The sequence below is a fragment of the Aptenodytes patagonicus genome, chromosome 2, assembly GCF_965638725.1.
Source record: "Aptenodytes patagonicus chromosome 2, bAptPat1.pri.cur, whole genome shotgun sequence".
In the NCBI taxonomy this organism is placed as follows: domain Eukaryota; kingdom Metazoa; phylum Chordata; class Aves; order Sphenisciformes; family Spheniscidae; genus Aptenodytes; species Aptenodytes patagonicus.
The window spans coordinates 121,952,273-121,978,763 of NC_134950.1; the positions used below are offsets into that span (position 1 = coordinate 121,952,273).

General features: G+C 41.9%; 2 protein-coding genes across 2 annotated transcripts in view; one reads left to right on the plus strand and one right to left on the minus strand.

The window, feature by feature from the left end:
* The window catches only part of ULK4 (unc-51 like kinase 4), a 260,277-nt gene extending 258,933 nt beyond the window's left edge, over nucleotides 1-1,344 (plus strand). The window contains exon 39 of the mRNA XM_076331013.1: nucleotides 915-1,344. Coding sequence (XP_076187128.1) covers nucleotides 915-999 — 85 coding nt within the window. The 3' untranslated portion in view covers nucleotides 1,000-1,344. The remainder of the gene's footprint in view (nucleotides 1-914) is intronic.
* Nucleotides 1,345-3,048: 1,704 nt separating this feature from the next.
* Nucleotides 3,049-26,491, minus strand: CTNNB1 (catenin beta 1). The gene is made up of 16 exons (XM_076331014.1): nucleotides 26,210-26,491; nucleotides 11,569-11,629; nucleotides 10,842-11,069; nucleotides 10,451-10,704; nucleotides 10,120-10,358; nucleotides 9,834-10,035; nucleotides 9,358-9,502; nucleotides 8,799-8,902; nucleotides 8,372-8,710; nucleotides 7,963-8,121; nucleotides 6,886-7,005; nucleotides 6,582-6,732; nucleotides 6,369-6,490; nucleotides 5,091-5,151; nucleotides 4,115-4,335; nucleotides 3,049-3,822 (listed from the first exon to the last, which is right to left on the minus strand). Exons 2-15 carry the CDS (start codon nucleotides 11,579-11,581, stop codon nucleotides 4,127-4,129), a joined length of 2,346 nt encoding a protein of 781 aa, XP_076187129.1. The 5' UTR covers nucleotides 11,582-11,629; nucleotides 26,210-26,491; the 3' UTR covers nucleotides 3,049-3,822; nucleotides 4,115-4,126.

The following is a 26,491-nucleotide window of genomic DNA, read 5'->3' on the forward strand; positions in this document are numbered from 1 at the left end:
CTTAGTAGCTATGTGGAATCAAATCTGCACTTTAAAATGTGGGATTGTAGCCATTTATTTTCAGTGAAGACAGTTGCCAAGATGCATTTGTTTCAGATAGCTAAATTTTGTGGTTTAAACTGCTGCTCATTAAGACATTGGCTTACATAGTGAGGACTGATCATTTGGATTTCCTGGCTAGCTCTGCGTTCCCCAAAACATGGAGTGTCAGTAGGTATTTGTCATTAGGAGCAACTGAGGAAGTTGCAGATAGATTGATCTACTAGTGTCCTTTCTAAGCTGAAGATGAGGGATGGTAGTCTATAAAAAAAAGACTTGTTTCTGTGGACTAGCAGTAATGTGTTAGAGCCTCTGTTCCAATGCTAGAAAAACCCATGTGTTTCCAGAAAGAAAAACTAGGCAAAAATATGTATAATAAAAACTTAGGCGAGGAAGCAAAGGGGGGAAGATCCCACCATTCAGTCTCAAACCTGCAGAGCTGTGTGTGGTGGGGCAGTCGGGCCTCCTTGCAGGAGGTGGGCAACACCTTGAGTGGAACTGCTTCCTTGCGTGGAGCACCGCTGCGTTGAGGGCTGTATGTGTGAAAACACGTTTTTCTGTCAAGCTGGAAGTGTGCGTGTGTGTAGATTCAGGGAGGGGGGGAGATAAATTATATCTTCTTTTTACAGAGGAGATGATTGAGTGAGGTAGCAGTTACTGTGAAGTTGAGCTGAAATTCATTTTTACACAAGGAAGATTCGCTACAGGGCAGACTCACTCGTTGCATGTTGCTGCTTAACAGAAAAGCAGGGTATACAGCGCAGTTAATGGCTATTAACAATTTTCCAGCATAGATGATAAAGACAAATGTTGGATTTGAACAAAAAGGTTTCCCCTGAGGATGTCTAATAGATGTTACTGTTTTTAATTCCTAGCTCTCATGCTGATGTTGCTGTTGCTTCCTTGGTATTTGAAATTCTGAGAACGGTGGGACATGAAAATATCAAGACTACCAAGTGAGCTGTTTTTGACTGGCCTGCCAAAATGCACAAGTTGTGTATGCTGCTCAGCACCTCATTCCTGCAGGAACATCTTCAAATGAGCAGAGCAGTCGTAACTGATTTAGCAAGCTGAGCTGTAGCTGCATATGGGCATGTGCGTGCCTTTGGGAGGCTGCAGGGAGGTTTGTTTTTGGGGGTGGGGGTGGGGGGGTGTGTTCTTTTTGTTTGTTTGTTTGTTTTTAAACCCCTGTTAAGGATGAATTCTCGATTACTACTTTACCTCGCTGGCATTATGTGATATAGCTCAAATTTTTGACAGCCAGAGTTTGAAAAGTATACATTAAATAAATAGTATAGTTATTTCACAAGATATAGACATGAAGTGTGTCACTATTTTAAGCTGCTGTTAGAAATGTTCATGTATTATCTTCTTTTTGACCAGGTGAATGCCTTGGCTGTTTATTTTAAGGGGTCACCTCATGCCTATGGCAATATTCTTCATCTCGCGCAACCAGAACCAACCCCTGCAATCACGCAGAGGCTGTGTGTATGATGTCTGGCACGTATGTGTGACTGATTGATAGATTTTTATCAGGATTTTACCCAGTAGCATGGGCGCTTTTTTTTGTGAGCGTGTTTGTTTGCCCCTCTGTTGCCTAGCACTGCACAGCTTAAGCTGCATTGGTGGAGTGTCGTTCTCAGCCACCAATACTCCTGGCTGGAGCTCCTCTCTGAAAATAGGCGAGATGATGAGCCTGGCAGTTTGTCATTTACCCCCAGTAGAAGTTGATGCTCTAGGAAGCGTCCTTTAGAGCTAGCAGATGCCACAGTGTGTAAAGAAATTAAATTTCTTTTCTCCCCCCATCCCCTGAGCGAGCATAGCATGGCTAAGGCTGGTACTATGACCACTTCTTTTTTAACGTTCATCTTTCCAGGCGACAACAGCATGTTCCTGCCACACCTCCCAAACATGGGTGCCTTACCGAGAGCTGCTGCTACAAGCCTGCTCTTGGACAGCCCAGTTGCCCAGAGTACATGGAGGCAGGCAAACACCCCTAGGTAAACAGTGTTCACCTTGTACATGTTACAGGACTTGTTTTCTTACATTACTTTAAACCTCACTATCTCTTTTTCATAGCTTAACAGCTGGAATCAGAGCCAGAGTTATAGAAATGGGGAAAAGCTCACTGGTGGCTATTATTTGGTAAAGTGTTTTATAGCAACGGTCTTCTAGCGGGAGTGTGGCCGAGAGGAACAAAGCTGAATTACTGGGCAAGACTTGCCCCTCTGCAGTTGTAGTGCCTTTGCTCTGCAAGCAAAAGGCGGAGCAGGCTGTTTTGTAGTTTCATTTGGCTCTCATCATCTTGGGATCCTAACTTGAGCCATGATTCTTTGCAGCCACAACCCCCTCTGATCTTCTGCCGGCAAACTGCTGCAACTGAAGTAGAACTGCCCAGGGCATGTTTGCTCTCAGCAGGGGCTGGTGACATCTGCACCATGCAGATGCGCACAGTCTATGAATTAGCTGGCAGTTTAAGAACCATTTTCCCCTGCTTCTAACTATGCAGGTGCTGCCTCAAGAGAAGGCAGTTACACACAGGTTGTATCTCACACTGTAACTGAAGACTGAGGACACCTGAAAAAAGGTTTAAGCTGCTGGACCAGCTGACAGTTTGTAAGCAAACACTCCAGCTCTCTTCAGATGTGCACTGAAGATTAATATGCTGTTCTCACTTTTTGAAGCCCAGAAGCTAAGCCTGGCTGGCAGGCCAGGCACAAAGGGTAGTTGCCTCGCATCTGGCTAGACATGACCCATGCCAAGGAACCTGCCAAAGCAAAGGGGCCGCAGGTCAAGGGGAAGAATGCAGCCTCAGAGGACCGGAGTAGAAAGCCTTTAGGTTAGGTCATTAGGACGTGGGGCTCTAAAGGGTAAGTATTCCTTAGCAGGATGAGAGGTGAACGCTTCTTGGCTTCCTCATCTGAAGTACTGAAGTTCTTGTGCAATTCCGGGACAATTTTCAGAAAACTTGTAATCATACTTTATGATCTGAAATAATTTGACACAGAGTGAATTAAAAGTTTACTTTAATTTTGAACCATTTTATAACTGCATTTTTCTCATGAAGCATCTGTATCACAGCAGGCTACAATAACTTTGGGATAAAAGGCAACTGGTAAACTGTCCAATACAAGGTTCCAAATAAACAGTTCTTACTGGCCCCTACCCAGACATATCCCAGATAAAGTTTTTGATCAGAAACATGAAATAGATCCACCTGCTTATTTTAAGCATATTAAAAAGGAAACTAATTGGACCATTTCTATTTGTCTAGTTTTTTATACAAAAAAGCTACACAATGTTACACTTTATTCAGAATACAGTTAGAGCGATTATGAATTAGTGTTCTACACCTTTACTCAATCCTTAAAAATTAGAAACTGCTGTAGCATATTCACTATAACTTAATACTACGAGAGACTTTAAAAAAACCTAACAACAATTACTGCAAAAAGAAAGGCTACTTCCAAAGCAAGCAAGGTCAGTACCATTACAGAGATTTAAAAAAAATAATAAATTTTTAACAAGCAAGGCTAGGGTTTGATAAATTCCATCTTGCAATTCATTCTTGTGCATTCTTCGTTTCTTGAATCACTCCCAAAATCCATTTGTATTATTACTCCTCGACCAAAAAGGACCAGAACAAAAAGTTTACTTCAATTGTTCCCATAGGAAACTCAGCTTGGTTAGTGTGTCAGGCACTTTCTGAGATACTAGCCCACCCCTCGAGCCCTCTCAGCAACTCTACAGGCCAATCAATGCAAGTTCATTCAGATGATACAGCTGCAAAGAGAAAAAAAGCAGGTGTCAGCATTCCTGAGTAGAGGGCTGTTTTCACATATTAAGACTGCATGAAGCCAGTGCACAAGACACTACAGTTAATTACTTCCACACTTCACGGCAGAAGTCAGTTTGGAGTGTACTGATCGCGTGTTTTCAGAGCGTTTATTCACTGTTCTGGCACACTGGGACCCAACTGAGCCAATCCCTCCCTGCCAACCAAGTCCTCAGTCCAGTCATCTGTTTTTCTTTCATTTTTTGTTTTGTTTTTAAATTCAAGGTTGGAGCTTCTTACCTAAAGGATGATTTACAGGTCAGTATCGAACCAGGCCAACTGATTACTGTCACCTGGAGGCAGCCCATCCATAAGGTCCTGGGCATGGCCAAGATCTGGCAGACCATCAACTGGGTAGTCAGCACCAGGGTGGTGGCCACCCATTTCATGTTCCATCATAGGGTCCATACCCAAGGCATCCTGACCGTATCCGCCAGAGTGGAAAGAACGGTAGCTAGGATCTAAGAAAGTTAAAGGTGGCAGAGGGAAAAAAAGCATAATGTTAACAGATGTTAGATGCATCAGAAGCTGCAAGTATCAGTGTGTGAGAAGATCTTTGTAGCCATCTATTTTTTTTTTTCTAGTTCAGCCAAGTTCAAAACAATCTATTGCCTGCCCTTAATGGCTATTCCATTGTTCGAAACAGCCTTCCAGTATGATCCTGCAGACAAAGCACACTGCAGTCAGAAGCACGAGCAGATTCCAGCCAAGCCATTAGTCTGCACAATCAACAGTACTAAAATTCAACAATACTGCAGCAAAACCAGGCTCGAAGACTGTAGACTTGCTTCTGAAAGACTAGTCAAAAATAGCTTAGAATCCTTAGGGATAGGCTCGCATTCAAGTCTATAGACACTTACAGACTAATACATTCAATACCGGCTTTTGTTTTAAAGAAAAACTGCACTATTGGAATTGTCAAGTCCATTTGTAAAGAATTTAAAAGACTTCTGGAAACAACAGCTCAGCAGGAGACTCTCCCACAAGACTCAAGACAAGAGACACCAGTTTTCACGTTCATACGGCTCCCACTTCAGTGCTGCCAGTGGTGTTGCAGAAACTGGTTATTTGAACTGGCAGTTCCCCATCTGCCTATCAGTTTGCAATACCTTGCTGAAGAGTAATTCACTCTTCACTCATTTGCAGTGCTCCTTTAAAATCTATGACTTGACTTCATCCAACTTAAGTGTAGTCAAGGGGAACAGAGGAGACATACCATCTGGGCGGTATCCAAGAGGTTCTCCCTGGGCACCAATATCAAGTCCGAGATCTGCTGTCTAGATGTACACAAAAAGTTACAAAACAGTTTTAGTGTCAGGTCTTTGGGCCAGCACTAGTAATTCTGAGTTTCAAGAGTTTTGAAGCTTGCCCCGGATCCCTTTTGAGCAACCCTTCTGCAGTGAGCACTGCAGCACAGTACTTCTGTGAACATGAAGTGCCCTTTTATCCAAGCATCTGCATCCAATACATAACAGACAGATGTAGGCATAGGAATCCACAGATCACTAGAAGGAGGGTTCTGTTCGGGAACGAAAGATGGGGCAGGTCTAGGAACACTCCTCCTCAGGTACACCTGGCCCAACTCCTGCAAGTCAGCTAGCTGTTCAGAGATTCCCGAGCCAGCAATAGTGTGTTTAAGAGTTCTGAAGGGACCTCCCCCAGTTTGTCCAATTACAGAAGTAATTGCCTGTCTGTCATGTAATTGCATAACTCCACTCTCAAACAGATGTTCCATTTTAGCTTTTTTTTTTTTACATTACTGTGGTAGACAGAGATTTTAGGACAACAGAAGAGTAAGCACTGAAATAGTACAAATCAAGGGCTATTGTCCTTTATTTACTAAATACATACAGGGTAAGACAAGCTAGGCTCCTGAATCTTAAGAATCCGGGGGAAGACAGAGACTTAGTGAAACCTTCCCTCTACTCCACACACACAGTTTGTTTTCAGTCTCAATTCACTGTGTAGCCCTTTAAGCATGAAAAAAGGCAGTCTGTGATAATCAGCCCGCAAACATATTCAAGTCTGAGAGCTCAATTCTAAGGAGAACACAGGTTGCATCCCCACCCCAAGATTATTAGTCCTACATTGTTTGCTTGACAGAAGCCTCACAGGATACGTTTTATGTTTATGTTTCCCTCATATCACCCATGCCTCAATTTTTGCATTCAGAGTTCATTAGGTTCTGACAAGCAGCACAGAAATGTACAGTTCTACTATACAGCTTTGCACACTAGCAAACATAATGAGAATTATAAACTTTAGCAGCAGTAGAAAATGGACTTCCTATCTGCAAGGGAAGAAGCAGCTCTAAGGCTGCTTGCCACAGGTTCATTGAACCTGATCATGTAGAGAGAGTAAAGAAGGTACAGCCACATGTAAAGCTGGACCTGTATCACTGATGGCATCTACACTTCACTACTGGAAGGAGGGAGGAGGCTTCCAAGGAAGCAAGGTCTTCCCAAGAAACCATTAATACAAAGACATAACTCACCTCGTTCCAAGCCATCGGCTCAGTCCGGAACAGAGAGCTTGTCAATTCAACCGAAAGTCGCTTCTTATAGTCTTGCGGTTTGTCCTCAGACATTCTGAACAGCACTGCAGCTGCGTATGTTGCTATTGAAAGGAAGAGCGATTTTAGTAGAGGTCGAGTCTCCTAGCAACTTTTCTAACACAAGTATGAAACCTACCTTTTAAGTTCACTTACCAACACCCTCATTCCTAGAATGAAGCAGTTCTGTTAAAGGGGCAGTTGCACCTTCAGCTTCAATTGCTTCAGCTGCTTCCTTGTCTTGAGCCAGTTCACAAAGTACACCTGCAGCTACTCTCTGGATGTTCTCAATGGGAGAGTACAACAACTGCAACCAAAACACAAGGGTTTCTTTAGCTCTTCTACTTGAAACAAGCTCTTCAGCACTATCTGACTTAGCAGTTCTACCAAGGAAGCATAAGAGCCATTTGTACTAGTTTTTCTAGTATGTACTATAGCATTTTCTTGAGCTCTTGCTTACCTGCACAAATAGTGGAATGGTATTTAGACCCCTGATTACGATTCGATTATGAACATCACGTGCAAGAATATGCAGGGCTCCAGTGCAGCCCTCGACAATTTCTTCCATACGCACGCCCTCCTAATTAGGGAAAGAAAAGGCAATTTTTTTTTTTGGAGTTGAGATATTGCATACTATCTTCCAAAATGACTGTCAAAGCTGATCACCCTGTCAACAAATCAACCAAACCTGTCCCCTGCACACACCCCCTTCCCCCAGCAGGGCTCATGCCCACTATCTACTGCTGGCCTTCAAACTTAACATCCCTGCTAGGAGTCAGCCCAGTTTATCCAACTAAATTGAGTAACTGAAGCATCTCAGTGGAACTCCTCCCAGTGTTCTCATTTTTATTTCAGTTCATTATAAACTTCATGTCTGACAACACTGACTTTTTCTCCCCAAACTGAATTAACTTGGCAGTTAACGAAGTTTGAAACGGTGGTTATCAGTAACAGAGAGGCCCCCTCCTGCCTCTGCAAGTATTAACTACAATCCTGTACTAGTAGGTACTGCTTCCATTTGCCCATGCTAAGGCAACTTCCCCTTTGTTAATGTGTTTAACGGGGCGGGGGGGGGGGGGGGAACTGAGACTGATCTTGCCACACTGCCCTGGTACCTAAATAGGCAACAGGTATGAAAGCTGTACAGCTTCTCAGTACTTTGACAGCTCCGAGCACCCTTGAAAATATGCAATAAGCTGTGATAGCATTCTTAAACCCATAGTTCCAACAAGGATGAGTTTCCTGGTAGAGAACTACTTCCCTTGCCAGCATAGGCAAAACCAGTATTTCTGTGATCTATAGCATTCAGAATTAAATGCTAAAGAGGTTCTTAGTAAAATAAGAACCAAGGTTTTGGCATCCTTGTTTAAGAAAAACCTTCAGGTCTGCCAAGACAGAATTATCAGCACACCAAGAGAACATCATGAATTAGAGCAAACGGTAAGACAACAGCTATTTAGACCAAACAATACATGGCTGAGGCACACTGACAAATGAGGAGTTTCACATGTAACTTCAGTTAGTGGTGGCCACTTACCACAAACTGCTGTTGTGTTCCACCCATAGAAGTACGTCGCTGGGTATCTTGATGCGCTCTAACCAGCAGCTGAACTAGCCTTGGAATAGCACCTTGTTCACGCAGTGGGGCGTGGTTTGCAGGACAGAGGGCAAGATTGCGGATCAAACCAACAGTAGCCTGCAGTTAGGAAAGGGGGTGGGGAATAGAAGAACATGACAGGTGTGCTTGCTGTTAGTGATTTTTTTTTTTAATCAGTTGATCCCAAATGCTTAAATCTCTACTAGACAATAAGTTGCTTTAATTGAGCAACTTTCCCATCAGACAAATTACATTCCCCAATACCTTGGAAACAAAATATTTTTCATGGTTAAGGTTACCTTAAAAAAGCACCAGTTTTCAGCGCTGAAAGCTGTTAACTCTTATTTACCTTGATCAATGGCCAGTGTGATGGCGGGTGCAACAGTTTAACCACCACTGGGAGTCCATAATGGAGACGTACTGCATTTTGAGCCATCTCAGCTTCTTGATGTCTGCTGGTGAGGTGACGGAGCGCACAAATAGCAGGTTCTGTGATGTCTTCCCTGTCTCCAGCCCGAAGAACTGTGCGCACAAGAGCCTCAATGCCACCAACCTGGCACACCATCATCTTGTTCTTGTAATTGTTGCAGGTAAGGTTAGAAAGGATGCCAGCAGCACAGGTCACAACATTAATATCGTCTGATCCTAAAAGCTGAACAAGAGTTCCTAGAAGGCCTTCCATTCCCTCCTGAAAAAAAAGAGAGAAGAAAAATATAGTCTCTCTCCTTCTCCACTATGTTGGCTTTTGATCCTCATCCCTTAGAATTGCCATTTACCTGCTTTGTTGCAGCATCTGACAGATTTCTCAGAGTCCAGAGGCAGTTCTGGACAAGACGCTGGCTTGGATCTGTGAGGTGGAGTCCCAAAGCTTGCATCCCACCTAGAAGATGGTATGGATTTGACACCATTACTCAGATGCTCATCTTGTAAACAGTCAGGTCCTTCTCTTCCTTAAAGTCTGAGTGCATATCTCACAAGCTTCTGGATCTTTCTTGGCATTAGTATCATAACATGGCTAGGCCCTAACCCTTCATCACATAGAAGAAAACCCTGAGATTCTTTCTGTGATAGTGGACCTTTTAAAGGTATGCATATTCTAAGGGGACCATTCTGACAATGCTCAGCCACTAAGCCATCCAGCTAACAACATAGTAGAGTTACTTAGAATGGACTGCTTTTTATACTTCTGTATACTAAAGGCCTCCAAAACTAGTTATGGACTGAAGGACCAATCCAAGTTCAATTTTTTGATGCTGGCAGCTTCTGTTCTTGCGTGAAATGTACTGATCCTGCAGTACCATATAGCTTTTTAAGTTATGGGTACCAGATACTTACCAGCTTCAACAATAGCAGGTTTGTTGCTGGAGCAGACTGACAACACCTTCAGCACCCTACTTGTGGTCCACAATAGCTTCTCATAAGTATAGGTCCTCATTATGTTTACTAGAGCCTGGGGTCCACCACTTGCCAGAATAATCAGCTGAAAGACAGCAAAAATAACATTTATCTGTCACTTCCTGTGCATGTCAGTAGGTAGTAATTGTTGCTGGCTTACACCCATCATAAGTTACAGATCTCCAAAAACTGTTCACATCTGCTGGCCAGGTCTAAGTTTTGCAGTCTCACTATAAGCATGACTGCATTTCCACAAAATAATTCCTGCATCCCTCACCTCTTCGCAAGGTCAGGACTGACTGGCAAAAGCCCAACACGGCTGAAGATTCAGAATAAGGAGGTCAGTACATGCGAACTGTTAGGCCATTCATCGCAAGCTTGCTCATTTTAAGTGCTTCAACAGCAGAGGCACTTACCTTACTTTCTTGATTGCCATACGCTAAAATCTGAAGGCAGTCCGTTGTGATAGCCAAGAATTTGACATTTGTCTTGTTGAGCAAGGCAACCATTTTCTGCAACCCACCAGCTAGACGGACAGCCATTTTGGCTCCTTCCTGATGTAACAGGAGATTGTGAAGAGTTGTAATGGCATAGAACAGCACAGAGTCCACTGGGGACCTACAGAAGGAAAAAGCCTCGTGAATACCTGCACCTACCAGTACCAACTAAAAAACACAAGTACCATCTTAGTAGTCCACATACCCAAGCATTTTAACCAAAGCAGGGATGCCTCCTGATTTGAAGATTGCCAACAAGCCTTCACGGTGATGTGAGAGATTGTGTAGTGTACCTGCAGTACAACGGGCTGTTTCCACATCGTTTGTATTTTGCATGGTACGTACAATAGCAGATACCATTTGAGGAGATCTCATAATAGCATGGCGAGACGCTTCCTTTTTGGATAACTGATGAACCATAACTGCAGCCTTGTTCACCACCACCTACAGAAATATGTTTGAAGAAAGATTTTAGTTTTGAGGTCATTGAAGAGGCCCCCACAAGCAAGCTACACTGAGGCAAAGAAATCGCTTACCTGGTCCTCATCATTCAACAGTTTGGTCAGTTCTGGGATTGCACGAGTTGCAAGTTCAGCATCATCTTGGTAGTTTATCAAATTAACAACAGCATGTTTTAACATCTGGGATGGCTCAGCCAGGCGTTGCACATTAGTTGGATGAGCAGCATCAAATTGCGTGGATGGGATTTGCATTCCTTCATCCAGTGTTTCAGGGAACATAGCTGCACGCACTCTCTGAGCTCTAGTCATTGCATACTGGCCATCAATATCTGAAAAACAAGGCGAGTCGTTACCTCAAACTAGGAATAAAAAGCTCATCTTCTAGATTAGTAATAATCCAGTATTTAGGTTTCTGTATTGTTAAGCTGCATGCCTAAGCAAATCAGTGTAATAGAAAAGGCCTTACCAGCAACCTGCTCCTGGGTAAAGGACTGAGAGAAACCCTGCTCCCACTCATATAGGACTTGTGTCGTGTCCACATCTTCCTCTTCAGGATTTCCCTTGCCACTCAAGGAAGGAGCAGTTGTTGTGGCACCGGAATGGATACCAGAGTCCAGATATGATTGTTGCTGCCAGTGACTGACTGCTGCTTTTCTGTCTGGCTCCATTGCCATATCCAACTCCATCAAGTCAGCTGTAAGAAATCATTGTTGAACAATTAAGTTTAGTTCAATTACTCCAGCATGTATTAATCCAAGAGATGACAGATTTTAAATGAAAATAAACTGCTATAAACAACTACCTCAGCCCAGCAGAGGTACCACTGCAAGTGAGACAGCAGTTTTAAAACTGAGGCTTTACATCGAACCAATGCAGACATCTATAAACCCGACTAACAGGCAGAGCAATCACTGCTATCATTGTGACTGTCTTAGTATGTGGAAAAGGGAACCTTTAAGCAGTAGACTATGATTAGGTGCTTGACTGTACTTAAGGGACCCAAAATGCTTACGATGACAAATTTGTTGGCAGGTTTGAGTTCCAGTGGTAAGGTATTAATTACTGTAGTAGAGCAGACATTATTCAATCCAAGTGACTTTAAAAAGTTAAAAAAGGGGAGTAAAGAGCCAGTTGAACTGCTCTTTATTAGAACTGCTAGATTCTAATAACAGAAGTTGTGATGCATTATATACCTTGGGTTGCCATGTTCCTTGTTGTGCTCCCAGAACTCTTTCCTGCTACCTTTCAGAGACCCTAAAAAAAGAGCAAGGTTAGAACTTAAACACTAATCAGAGCTAGTAAGACAGGATTTTGTATTAGAACACTAGAATTGCAAACTAAGACTTTGCACATCTTGCCATTTCATTACTACAGTGAGTATATTTAAATGCTAATTAGCAAGCCCCCATGGACAGATACGCAAAAGAATGAGATGTATCACCCAGACTTTTTCTGGCAGACTATACGTAAGATATATTCTCCTCTTAAAGCTGCAAGAGAAAAAGAATTGAAGACTGACCATGATAGAGCTGTTTTTTACTTCTCTATCCTTGCATAAGATGAAGTCCAGACATTAAATTCCACAGCTTGGACATGCTGCCAAGACAAGGGCTAAATGTCAGGCTTCCTCATTGCTCTCGAAGACAGCTACTCTTAAGATACTAGCAAAACTGTTTGATACAGGGCTACAACATGGATTTTCACAAGGAAAACTGAAGTGACCATTTAAGGCAAGCTGCTATTGTTTCAGTGCTACAAAGACTACCTGAAGAGTTATAATTGAACCTCCTCCTTTACTCCTTTCCTGTACCACAAGAAAGATGTCTTGCTACACAAAATACTTTTCCTTGAAGTTAAACTCAAAATTGAACCAGCCTTATAAACAAATGCTCTCCTTTAGTTGCACACATTTAAGTCACCAGACTCACTTTTTTTTTTGCAGAAAGCCAAGGTAATTGGGGGAGCAGGAGCCTGAAATACGATCAAATGCCCTATCAAAATCTTCAGTATGCACCTCCATTTGATATCACCAAGCAGTACAGAAGTGTTTGTATCATAGATCTGTAGCGCCTCTTCACTAACCCAGAAAGAGAAATTTGAGGCTAGAGCTTCACAATGGGTCACTCAAAGCTGTCATACTTTTATTTCATTTGCTCCCCTTCTCCCCCCCCCCCAGTCCAACACTGTTTTCAGCACAGACACAGAGCTGGTGACAGCCTATTCTGGGAGCTAGCCAAGCAGAAACATTTGTAGTGGTAACTAATGCAGTGAGCAAAACCATCTCTTCCAGCAATCAGCTTTCAATGTGCCTTTAGGTGTTAGAGTTATGCTGATCAAAACATTCCTAGACAATGAAGTAAAGGCAAGCCACTAATCTCTTTAAAGGACAGGTTTGCAGTACTGTGTCAGGAGAACAAAGTCCATTTGATGCTGTATTTGTGTAAAGACAGATTTCCCAGTTTAAGAGTTTCCTTCAGGAGTAGCTTTTAGAAAATCATAATTAAACAGAAGACAGGCCTGCAGTTTAAGAATCTCACTGAATAGGTTAGGCAACTCTGATGCAAGCTTATATTTCACTGTCTCTGAGCCAGCTGCAGGATACTCCAGCAGCTCCTGAGCAAACTTGTTACTTTGCTGAACAAATGCCAGTGCTGTTTGTCCTGACACTGCACTCCCACAACTTTTGGCAGCAACCTTTTCCTGGCTCTTAAAATGGACAGTAGATCTGCACCTGCAGTAGATAAGCAGCATTGAGCTGATTTAAGACATAACACAACATAAAGTACTGTTGGAAACACTTAGGTCCCTAAGCTGGTCCTACTCCACAGCCTGGAAGAGACTGGCCAACTCAGAGTCTACTCACAACCTGCATGGAGGATGCACTGTCAATACAACCATTTTTTTCCAGTCCCTTGAACACTAAATTCTTCCAACATCTTGTTAGGAGTTTGGGAGTAGCAGTGGTAAGGGGAAGGAAAAACTAAGTCATGCCATCAGTTCACCATTAACACAAAAATTCCCCAGAGTAGCTAAGTTGAGGAAGTGCCTATACAAAAGCTTGATAGCTCCCTGCAGGTCTTATGCATTACTTTGTCAGCCCCACTAACACATTCCAAACAGACAGAAGTGGAATAGCACTAAAAATAAAATTTGTCTTTGATCACCCTAGTCCTTACTCTAAGTCAGATGCAACATTTCCAATAGAAAACTGAGCAAGATCTAGCTGCTATATGCAATTCGCAATATGCTTAGCACAAAAGATCTGTTTTTACTGTAACCTTTCTTGTCTCCTCCTATCAGGAGGCTGCTAATAAAAGTGATCACCAAACTAGTTTTGAAGTTAACATACTGGTAGATGAACCAGTCAAGAGCACTGACTATGCTTTAGATATTTACTACCACCTCAGATTCAAATATGCAATGAGGGGCTTGGGAACTACATACATCATTTCCTTCCACTGTTGAATTCTGCACAAATGAAGGCAGCTGTCTTACAGCAACTGCACTCTGAAATGGTTGTTTCAGTTTCAACGGCCTGAAGAGATCAGAAAAGTAGCTGTACCATTTGGTAAAATCCAACAGACCAGACTAGCCGCTGCATTGTAACACTATTTCAACATAAAGCTGAAGAACACATACAAGTTAGCAATGAAGAATTACATGTTCAGAACTGCATTACCAATCAGACACCCAGTCTTTGAAATGCTGACCTTGGATCAGCCTGCTAGCTGCACCTGAAAGTTTTTAACATCCTAATCTGCATTTCATACACCTGTAACCCCCCAGCAATTCCAGACAGCATTTTTTATTTAGATGAGAAATTGGTTTTAATCTCAAGAGTTCAAAATAACTGCAGGCTAAAGGTAGCCAGGGAAAAGGGGTACACTGTTTGTTTTTAGGCTTTCTATAACTGAACCTTCTCACATTCCTTCCCATTCTCTTCTCATTTCACAAGGGGGTAAACTGAGTCCAGACAAGCTGCTGACTTGTCTTCCTGTGCATCATGACAAGGTTAACTGCTACACTTCAAAGGGAACAACAACCCCAGAGTAGGTAAATGTTTGTGCTGCTTACCTTTCCTGATAGAAACTGGATCAATACACATGGGGTGGGGGTGAGGTGGTAGGGGAGTGGAAACAAAACAAAACCCACCCTACTAGGGTAATTAAACTTGTAGTCTTCAACCATGAACCATATACCAGCTCCTTTAAATTGAGCTCTTATTCAAATTTATTGGAGGACATATAAACTAGTGACATTACATTGTCAAATCAGTAATACAGATCTTAACCATCAGGAAGAGACAGGAGGACTCAGCACACTTTACAAACTTTAGCATAACAGCAAGCCTCTGTAAGCCTCACTATTTTTAAAGGAATTCAAGCCTGAATTGTGATAAGTGTCATGTTATGTATAACTTCATATGGATGTACTGCCAGGAGTTATGGGACTGTTAACTTCTTAAAAGCCTCCTCCTCCCCCATGACACTATCCGCTTGTGTAGCAAGTATGGTCAGCTTTGGGTTTGAATGGAGATTGGTTTTTGGTTTTTAAAAAAATATATATTAAATCCCTCATATGAAGAGCAATGCAAGACATTGCACTAGGCTGTACCGTCTACCATCAGTTCCAACCTTGCATTTGAATTTTAAGTAACTGAAAAATGGTTTTGCAAGCTTAGCAGGCTTATGAGCTACTAATTTCACATTACTACAGAAGACAATTCAAATTTCTTGGTTTTCAAAGGAACAAAAGAGTATTTTGATGATGAATAAAACTTAGGTATTAACTTCCGATTTTGGAGAACAGTTAAGCACATGCCAAGGAAGTCAACAAGCCTATAGTATTTCTCAAATCTGAACAATAATTCTGAACAGCTTCAGTAAAACCTAGATAGTTTTCTTTCTAAAGCTGTTAAACTCCATTAAGACACAGAGCACAGTGAACTGTTTACTTCTATTCTGTCTTACAGAGGACAGGAGCTATGAGAATAGCCTATCTAGGGGGGTGAATATCAGCCCAACATTTACCTGCCCGTTATATCAAGACTACAGTACATTTCCACCTCTGCTGCAGTTTATCTAAGATAAACCCATTTGCATTGTCAGCTAAGCCATTTTGTTAGCCTATGAAACGGCTCATATTTGCAGCTTGTATTAAATAAAAGCGTATCTATCTTCTTTCAAGGTTACTACTTTAATCTTAATAGAATCTCCTCATTAAGATTGACTCAGATTACACCTGACTATTCTGATAAGCAGTTCCCCCCACACACTTTGTAAATCAAGTCCAACTTAAAGATTGCAAGTCTTCCAGAAATCTTTTGCTTGAGAGCAGCATGTTACTAAACCTTGTATGAGAAATGAAGACTGACACATCCAATCACCATGATCGATTTAAAGGGAACACATCTACTGACCATGTTTTCCTGTGTGTGTCTGTGTCTCATCTAGGACAGGCCAAGCAACCACATCTTTAAATTAACCATTGGTGCTGACTGACACATCTTCTTATATAGAACAAGCAGATCTTAATCTTCTTGTGACAGTTACAGCAGTTAAAAACATGGATTATCTATATACAAGTGAAGAGAAGTACACATACTGGAAAATAGTTTTTCTCCAAGTGCTCAGAAGTTATTGCAACCACTACCAAGGTGTTACCGGAAGCATTCTTTGGGTCTTATTTTATAACTGGTCTTGTTTCAGGCAGCTGCCTGCCTGTGCATCTGCTTTACAAAGAGTCAGTAGCCAAAATATACAGGCAACATCAGTTCCACAACTAATACTACCAGATAACTACAGCACTCATTCCTATGACCCAAGAACAGAAATATAAGAACTTAATGTAGCAGAAGCTTCCTAATTAACCTTAGTTTTCAAGTGGAGATGTGAGAAATACATTCGATTAAGGATTTTTAAATAAAGAATCCTTTGCCTTTATCCTGGAAGTTGTTATTCTAGAAAATTGTTGTTTTCTAGAAAAGGAAGCAGAGGGTGGGAGAAAGATTGTCTAAGTAATACAATACTGATAGTGGAAACATCAAAGAAGCTTTCATGGTATATAAATTCCTTCAGGCACGAGCGGCTGACTCGTCTCCTTAAACAATTTTTGCTCTAACCCACCCCACAGCTATAAGCACTCTTGCAGCAGGCAAGCCTACCTTCTGCTGCTTTTAGTCTTATGAAGACATGATCCAACTGAGACAGTGACTTTAATATTCATTAGAAATAGCACTAAACTGACTAACAGGAAGCCTAAAAGAAGCCAAGTTATTTTTCTTCCTTCAAAGAGGGAAGCCTATGATTAGTTTATATCCGCCTATGACTTTTTTTTAAAAGGAAAAGCAAGAAGTCTCAGTCTAGCTGAAGAAAACATGACAGCTACAATTTGAGAGGGAGGAGTTACAGGTGACCTGTAAGAACTGATCTTTAGATTGCCTATCCACAAATGAAAACAAGGCTAGTACTTGTGGAAAGTAATGATCCAGGGTATTTGCATTCAGCTTCTAACTTCAATGATTCTAGTTTTGGATTTAGGGAGACGATAACCTGGGAAGTTAAGAGGATTGTCATTTGCCTTGGAGGTCTCAATTTAGGAAACTTTAGTATTATAACTCCAAAGGTTAAACAAGTTCAAGAATTTTTACCACCATAAATCTGTTTTAAACTTCTAATTATTCCTTATCCAAATGGGAATAAAGTCCTCTTCTCCCATATCCTCCCAGATATTCCAACCAAAACTTAACTTTAAGGATTTTTGTCTGGCTTCTATTGAGCTCTGGGGTAAAGTATGCTTTGTAGGTAATTCTGGAGGCCCTTCATGTATCAGATGCTTCTGTAAGATTAGTAAGAAGTCCTGAAAGTACAGTTTCAGTGTTGCGTGTTTTAAGGGATTTTAGAAGCTTGCTGTAGGAATGACAGTTGGGGTTTACAGTTTTCTACACAATGAACAGAAGATATTTTATTTCAAAGTAGGAACAGATAACATGCTTGAGTTTCACTCTGAAGATTTACATTAAAAAAAAATTAATTCTTGTACAAAGGTACCACACAGGATTAAATACAACAGTTTTCCTTAAATACATTCCATATCCACAAAACAAGTACTGAACAGCATTCCCATATTCTGTCTAATGTAGCAGCATTTGCAGTCCTCAGTCACTTTGTCAGCTCTGAAAGGAACAGCTGTATGCAGTGAGTAGAGATTATTTTGAAGTTATATACAAGCATTAGAGGGCCTTGATTATTGTCAAATTAGTCACTCACCAGTAGTGACTTCTGGATTAAAAAATTCAATTTTTTAAATCCCTCCTCACACCAGCAGTTTAAGGACCTGGATGGACAAAAAACTACTGTGAAACTCATTGAAAACTGGCTCTCAAATAATGGTTTAGGGCTGTAAATTATCACATTAAACAAAGCAATGGACCACTTGGGATATTTTTGGAGACAGTACAGTTAAGGTTTATCTTATTATGTATACCAGGAATCAGAATATAAAACTTCATATTTTTCATATTAATGTCAGGCTTCCTTCTGCTTTCAGCAGGCTGATATTTAATGCTGGGTAAAAATATCTTGTCATAGGCCATCTGAAGATATCCTAAGTAAACGGAAGTAACTTACACAGTTATGGAACACCAAAAGGAAACAAGTCAAACCATACAGCCAAGAGAAAACACAGCATGTGTTTTCCCAACTCTAAAAGGAAAAAACCACCATGGGTTTTCACAGCTCTAAAACATTTCTGTCTTCTTTCAGGTTAGAAGATAGAAACACTCATCTGTAGCCTTCACTACAACCTCAGAAGAAATGCCATGGCAAGAGATAGAGCAGCATTACTATATTTAAGTGTTGTGCCAAGATGTAGCAACCTCAACCATTTCAGTAGTTCTACTGAAAACTAAGAGCTACCAATAGTGACAGAAATCTTAACCCACATGCCACAGCATGCGCCCACTGAAATCCAGCTTACTGATCCTAGACTGCAACAGAACAAACTCATTCATAAACTTTAACTCATGACAAAACTGCTCTGGTCATTTCCTCAAGCGACATTTGCTTAACATTGTTCCCTCCAACCACTAATAAGAATACTTCACTCCAGTGAAGCACCCTATCTACTCAGTATCCTATGTAATCCATCCAGCTTGAATTTATCCGAGCTAGAATACTTCAGACAATGCATTCTACTGATGGCTGCAGAAAGGCAGAACATGCCTTGCAAACAGCAATTCGTTCAATTTTAGATTTAGCTAATCAGATCACAGTAAGTTTGACTCTGAACCCAGAACATACAGCAGACATAAGCTATCTAAAATCTCTTAATAATAAGACCTGGAAGTCTAAGATCAGTTTCTCCTATTAAACATTAGGAAATTAAGAAACCTGAATAGCACCTGCTTAACTGACCTTCCTCAAAGGTTAACAGGTTGCAACTTTAAATATCCTTAATACATGCTGAAAGAGGCAACAAACTATCTCAGATAATCCACAGAATTAAAGCGGAAGAGGGGTATTTGACAGCACACACACAGATCTGCCAATGCTCACTACAAGTTACCTCTGCTTTCAGCCACTGTTTTTTGCTGCTGCATTTCCACGTCATTATTTTGTTTTTCCTTCAGGCATCCCAGTTTGCTATTACATCAATTGTTCTGGCTTTTCAGCCTTTGTCTTCTGCCTTAGAAGTTATATAAAAATTCCTTTCCATAACATAAAGGCAGAAGAGCCTCCCTACACTAGCTTTTATAAGTTTTTTTTTTTTACAAGAGTTCATTTGATGGCACATCACAAAATAAAGTGTTATGCCTGTCTATTTTCAGTCATCTCAGCAATCTAAGACCAATTAAGATCACAGAGTAGAGTTTCTATTCACATGCTCATTACCTAAAACAAACAGCATGCAAATATTTCTGTTCTTGCTAGACTTCTCTAAGAAAGTTGATTACATCCACTTAATGGAACTGAAGTGCAGGCATCTGGTAGTCTTGACTAGACTTAAACACTGGGTTAGCTGTATTAAAAGAATTTATTCATCAAAAAATGTTTGGTGAAGGAAAAACTCAGGTTACAAGGACAGAAAACGAGGCTCATCTCTGAATCCATGCAGCCTTAGGTACACATGGCAGAGAGGAGGAAAAGGGGCAACAAGAACTTTACAACACGGCTGTAAGGCTCCATTCTACTACACTTCACTTCCATTAGGACTGGGGTACTAGGATACTAGTACTAGTTCTGATACTACAGGACACTCACCTGTTTTACCCTCTCCTTCCTCCCAAAAGTGACAGCAGGCTAGTAAAGAATTAACACTTCCTAGCCAGCTTGCCGAATGTGACAACTCATTAAGTTTCAAGTGCAGTTGAGACTGTGTAACACTTACACACAGTAAGTGTAATAAGATCCACATTTTTGCTTTGCTCACGCTAAGTACAGAATACCACCCAGAACACAGATAGTTTTAATCTATCACTGAAGAGCAACTTTAGCCACTGACTGAAAGTTCAGGTAACAAAATGTATCAGAAATGGACTTAGTGATGGGATACCTTTCAGCTGCAGGCATTGAGTGTCACTGAAACACAGGGCTTTGAGCAACTAACACAGCATTTAGGCACTAACAGCTTATGCAATTAGTCAGGGTCTTCACAGGTACTAAGGTTTAAGTACCCTTTTAAAGACAACTCATTAGAAGTTTCAATAAAGCAACAGTTAACATTGGTCCGAGAGCCATGGTCAGCCAACAAATACTTGAGATAACTAGTCTATAAAGTGATGAGAACCTGGAGGAGAATTCAGAACAAGCACTTATTTTATTACTAAAAAAGTAATAAAGTTCACCTGGGCACTGATCTACACAATCATTCTAAGAGATGCACTTTCAAACTTCAGAGCCTGCCAGGAAGCCCCCCACCCCAAACAAAGCTGGCAATATATAAAGGTTCTCTAATACCTTTGATGCACAGTACTTTACTCTTTAGGACAGGCATTTGAGAAACTTTGTGGGAAATTACATATTGATAGGACACCTAGAGAGGTCAAAAGGTACTTAGTAGCAGTTATCTACCACCATAATTTCTTACAACTATCAGTGGTGCCCTACAGAATTTTGTTTGATGCTGGCCAGAGCCTAAGGCTGCCAGAGTCACATGGCTGGACATACTATGCAATGTAAAGACTGCACCTTTTCATAGTCCCATACTCTTTGCTACTTAAAAGCATACTTATACTGTAGTATCTGAAATCTCACAGCACTGAATGTTGTCACTGCAGAGAAGTTACAGTGTTTGGATCCACAGCACAATTATTTTGCCCTTTACCTAGAGAAACATTCAGGAGTTCCAAGATGTCTGTCAACACAATCCTTTATATTCAAAATCATGGGCAAGTATATCAGCAAGCTTCTAACAAGACCTGCAAACAAAAAAGTGATCTTCCCAAAGAGAGCTACACTTTCCGCACTGAGTATTTGTTTGTCCTCTATAAAAATCTGGTTGTTTCCATGAGCTATAAGCAGCAGCTGTGCTCAAGCTGACAGAGAAATTATCAGGTCACGTTTGAAAGTAATGGTTTAAAAGAGCTTTTCACTGGCAAGTATACTGCAACACTAGCAAAATCTATAACTTTATTAGTAGGCAGGATTGGCTCCAAGTACCTACCTATCCTTCTTCACTTTCCAAGAGAGGAGCTGATGATAATCTTAACATTTAAGATGAGATGCAAGGAACAGCTTCAACTACTAATCAGATGTTACACATCCAGCTTTAGAACAAAAGTAGTAGTCTTCTCCACTTAATGTACCTATCAATCCTTTGACAACAGTTTGCAGCTCAGTATTAAAGGACTGGTATGACAGTTTCAAGTTTATGAACTTGCATTAAGTTCATGACAAGATTATCAACCCACTTACTCTTACATCTTAATTGTTTTGACCAACTAAGCACCACCAACTCATGCAAGTAACCTCGAAACAGTTACTAAGTTCACTTCTGTTCAGCAACGGGTTTACTTTGAGATCTTTTGGTCACCAGCAAGCATTTCCAATTAGGGTTTCATGCAGTATTCCTTATGTCTGAGTATCTTCACAGCTGGGCAAAACATTAAGAGCAGTTTTATTATCACAGCTTAGAAAGTTACCACCTCTCATTTGTGGGACACAGTTAGGTATCTACATTATGCATACTCCTGCCTTTCTCAGTTAGGGATGAGCTAGTGTTTCTATCTAAGGCTTAGTTTGCCAGCAGTATTCACCTGATCAACTTGCACTAATTTACAGCTTTTGGTCCATGTGCCCCTACTTTCACTGAGTAAGATGTCTGTAGTAGAGACAGCAGTAGCCAGGATCAAACATCATTCTTTAGTCTTACCTAGCTACATACAAAAAAGAGCTGCCATCATGACCATTTAGAGATAATCTGTGAGAACTTAGACAAATATTATACCACATTTCATTGAACACTAATGAAGTTCAGCAACAAACCACTGCCAGCCCTCAAGCTTCCTGCCCACTTAGTGGGCAAAAAGATAATCAATGGTTCTACAGTGATTTATCATGATCACGTACATCACTAACAAGAAGGTCGACAGCCACTGTACTGCAGAAGTATCTTTCCCTCCCGTCTGTGTAGAACTTTAAAACATTCATTTCCACTCAAATACAGCAACAATTTAGCAAACAATCTCCCTTCCAAACCAGTAAGTATCTAACCATAATCTAGTTTCTTCTTAGGCTGCAACCACGTAGCCAGCCCTGAACATGGATGTTAAACATTAATCTCCATGGTTTAAGAAACCAGAGTGATTAGTCATAATTGCACTGACACTAATGAAATACTTATGAATCTGAAAGTGGCTGCCTTTGCTTGTCTGTCAGAATAACTATGTATTTACAATAAGACATACCAACACTCCAAAAAGTACTGTTTAAGCAACAAACATGCTAATCTGACACTATAAGATGTTTCTTCAACTTACTTTTAATTAAGGAAGACTGACATGGCAACAGCATTTATCAGCACCTTTAGGACATTAAGATTTCTGGCCACTGGAGGGCACCTGAATTGTTGCCAGGACAATACAGAACTACTTGCTACAGTTGCCAAACTTCTCCAATTTATACAAGTCTATGTAGCACAGTAAGTCAGCCTAGAAATGCTAGTTCCAGCAAATATACTTACAGTGCACACCGTGCATTTGCCAACTCCAGTAAGATCCAGCTAGCTTATACTACCTTCTTAAAAGCAGCAACCTAGAATACTAGATTAACTATGTCAACCTTTAAGGGAATTAACTTATTCCTTAAACAAGGCTCCAGAGTTAATTTATTATTGAGGAATAAAGCAAGTACTTTAGTTCTGCAATACTAATCCAGCCTGTATACATTGTTTCCTAAAGCAACTTGAAGCATTAACAAAAAGTTCTTCTGTAATGAAAGCGTAAAGCAACATCTGCACCCATACTTCCCAAGGCAACAAAAGCATAGAACACATTTGCTTTCACATCAAATCAGAGTTAACAGATTCCATGAGGGCAGGTTGAGCTACAGGTATATGTTTCACCTGCTCACCTTATCAATTTGGTGTTCCATACAGACAGAAATGCCAGAATAAGACTTCCACTCTTTCTCTCCCTTGCACTTGAAGTTACCTGTCAGGGCAAAAAAATTTTCTGGCTCCTTTCTTCTCATGAGGCAACACAGGCCACACACAACACTAGCATATTAAGACATTACCCTCTTGGGCTAAAGCCTGATCACAGACTACAGCAAGTTTTACCTTGGAATCAAGTGCCAGAAATGGATATTAGAAGTGAACCACTGCCAGGCTACCTTTTGTTGGCAAGTCTAACCAATTCAGTTGGTGCATAACATCAAAGCACCCCCAAAACAAGTCTTCCAATGCTTAACTAGAAAGTCAGCAATATTGCCCCGCCCATCTGACCAGGATAATCATTTTATCTGAAGAGACAAGAAAAGTCACATGCAGTACTTACTGCCAAGGAGTTTGCAGAATTTTGCAAATAGTGCACAGTCACTCAACAAGGCAGGGGGCTCAGAGCTTGCAAATGCATGCTGTGAGGACCCAAGAGCAAGTCCCAAGCAAGCCTGCACAGTTTCTCACAAAGTTTTATCAGGCTTCGTGAAGTATAATGTTCAAGATAAGTAAGGTCAGTCCTGATTTTCCTGCCACGGTATGCAGCCTACCAGAGTCACAGAACAAGTTTTGCTGCAAGCAACTGCATGATCACCGCAACCCCTGCGTTACCAGCTTTAACTATGAATTAACATGAGAGATTTTGATTACTGCTGTATTTGCACACTAGTCTGCCTACTAGACAATATTTTGCAGAAACATCCTTATCCAGGAGTTTCAGACTGCACATTCAGACTTCAGTTTATAAGACTGAAGCTTACAATAGCCATGTTTCCTGCCCCATTCTTGCTACTTTCCTTTCTACCCCTCAAAATACTACAAAATTAGTTTAGAAGGCCATTAGTACTAACTTCTTGTCTTTACATCAGAACTAGCTTTCTGAAGTATTGTGTTCTGAAGAGTTAAACTTGAGTTTTTGGTGATGTTAAGTCTTGAAAGACCAACATACATTTCACAAAGAAACTGTATGTCTGAAGGGCAACAAGGTTTCATGGCCAAGATTTGATAAGCCAGTTACTGACACACCACGTAGTCACAGCAAAACGCTAGTGTTCCTAGTAGACTATATATCAAGCAAGAAGCCCAGCCTATTTATTGCTTAGGCAAGAAAAAGGAAGCTTGGTTTACTAAGGATGTAACACAACATTTGAAGAACTGACTTTTTCAATCAAGCTGTACTTCGTATTAAATGCTTGTTTTTAGAAGCCATTGTGCATTGCATTGTCCTTTCCATCAACATGTTTTCACTTATTTCTCCCCTAGACTCTTAGAAATGATCAACCATACAGGCCAACATGAACATTCCCACTCATATCGGTTTATACCTAAACAGAAGATATCTGAACTAACAGACAAGCAAATATGACATTTCTTTAGAACAACCCCAGAATGGCAAGACACTTGATATGATTTTATATTGAATGCTGAATTTAGAAAGCCTTAAAGCCTTGTCTGAACACCTAAGTAGCCTCATTTTCAACAGTACTAGCCATAGGCAATTGACACAGCAGCCACACACCTGCAGCTGCCAGCACCTTTTTATTAAAAGTGCAAGATTAACACTAAGTTCCTGGACTGTCAGTTACTGAAATTCACATTATAACTTGGCCCAATAAACACCAATAAGTTTTGCCTTCTGTGCTGTTTTAAAGCCTTGCAGTAGTACCTTTTTGTCATTCAGAAGCAAAAATCATAACTGATAAGTTGCTCTCTGGTGTGTCTGAACTTAATATCAAGAAAACCCCAATACTCTTTTCAGGTAGTTTTCTCATCTTTGCCTTTACTATAGTCTCAGCACATAAAGATCCTGTTTTACTAAAAGCCCTCCTTAATTTCCGTCCATCGACCTCAGCATACCAGCCCAGCCTCTTTCCATTCACCACTTGCATACTTTGGGGGATGGGAGGACCACAGATGTCTGGAATATACAGAGTGTCAGAACAATGGCTGCTCCACGAGAAAGAGATCAAGAAGTAGCTGATTACAAAGATCAACACTGCTATTCCTAAAGTCACAAGTTGCCCATAGTACCTTCACAGCCTGCCCTTCCTTCCCAGAAGGGATAATCTTCAGGAGAGGTTTTGGGGAAGATATTCAAAAAGAAGTGGCACAATGTCTTAAGTCAAGTTTTAGCTAGGGAAGAATTTAAGGTTTTGCTAGATTTAAGAAACCTCGCTGTCCCAGGAGCAACTGATCATGCACAAAAAGAGAGCTGAACTAAGCTTTTTGGGAAAAAACACATCTGGAGCTCCCTGTTCCACGGGAAATCAGAAACAAGTGCCCTATATTCTACTAGGAGTAACAGCAAGTTGCTTCACACATCTCAGAAGTGCGTTAGTTTGGGAGGTTGGAGTCACCGTCGTCCCCCCCAGTCAGCCACAGAAAGCAGCAGGCGCTTCCCCTTGCAGGATACGAGCCCCCACCGCTGTCCAAGTCATTCGCTACAAGACTGTGGTAACGTGGGTGTTAAAACTTAATTTGATTGCTCCCAGCTCCGGGGAGCTTTATTTCGGTGACACCCAGAAGCAGCACAACCTCTCCAGCAAGTATGCATGCAACTAAGACCGAAAACCCACAAGGCAACAGATTAGTTATCTCCCGCTGACTGCATTGACCGTGATTAATTATATTCGGTACAAATAAACCCGTCCCCTGCTCTCTTCCCCCTCCTATCACCAACGGTGGTCTGCAGCCCACCGGCGAGTCAGTACCTCCCCCCTCAAAAAAAAAGAAAAGGGAGCACGAAAGTACTCCAGCCTCGGCTGCAAACGCAGCCGGGAGCAGAGTCCCACGGAGACCCGGGCGGCAGAGACTCGCCTTCTCCTGCAGACCCGAGCAACCACCCCCCTCGCCCCAGGACGAGCTTCCCAAGAGACACCTCGGGAGCTGCAGCTGCCGCCTCCTGCAACCACGCAGCTGTCCGGACCTCCCAAAACAAGAGCCCTCTCCTCCTTTCCTGCCCCCCACCCCCCCTCCCACCCCCACTCCGACCCAGGCAGCGCCCCCCGCCCCCCTCCAGCCCCGTCCTTCCCGCCTCGGCGCCGGGCACACCCTGGATCCCCCAACGGCCGCGGGACGCAGCGCCCGCTCCCGCCCGCCCCGGGGCACCGGCGGCCGCTGAGGGAGGGGGGGCCCGGCCCGGGCTCGCCCCAAGTTCCCGCCGGAGAAAGTGGCACTAACGTTGCAGGGAGGCGAGAGCGCAGGGTCCCCCCGGACTCCGGCTGCTGCTGCTGCCGCCCGGGCGATCCCGGTCCGGTCCGTCTTTCCTTCCTTGTCCTCTCGCCTCCTCCTCGCTCGGCTCTTTGCTGACGGCGGTGCCCCCGCCGCTGTCCTCCCGGGTGGCGACCGTACGGGGCGGCGGTATCAGTCCCCCTGCCCCGAGCGCCGCTGCTGCTCCCACCGCCGAACCGAGCGAGAGGCTTAAAATGGCGTCGCTCACAAGAAGGTTCTTATAGTGAGCGG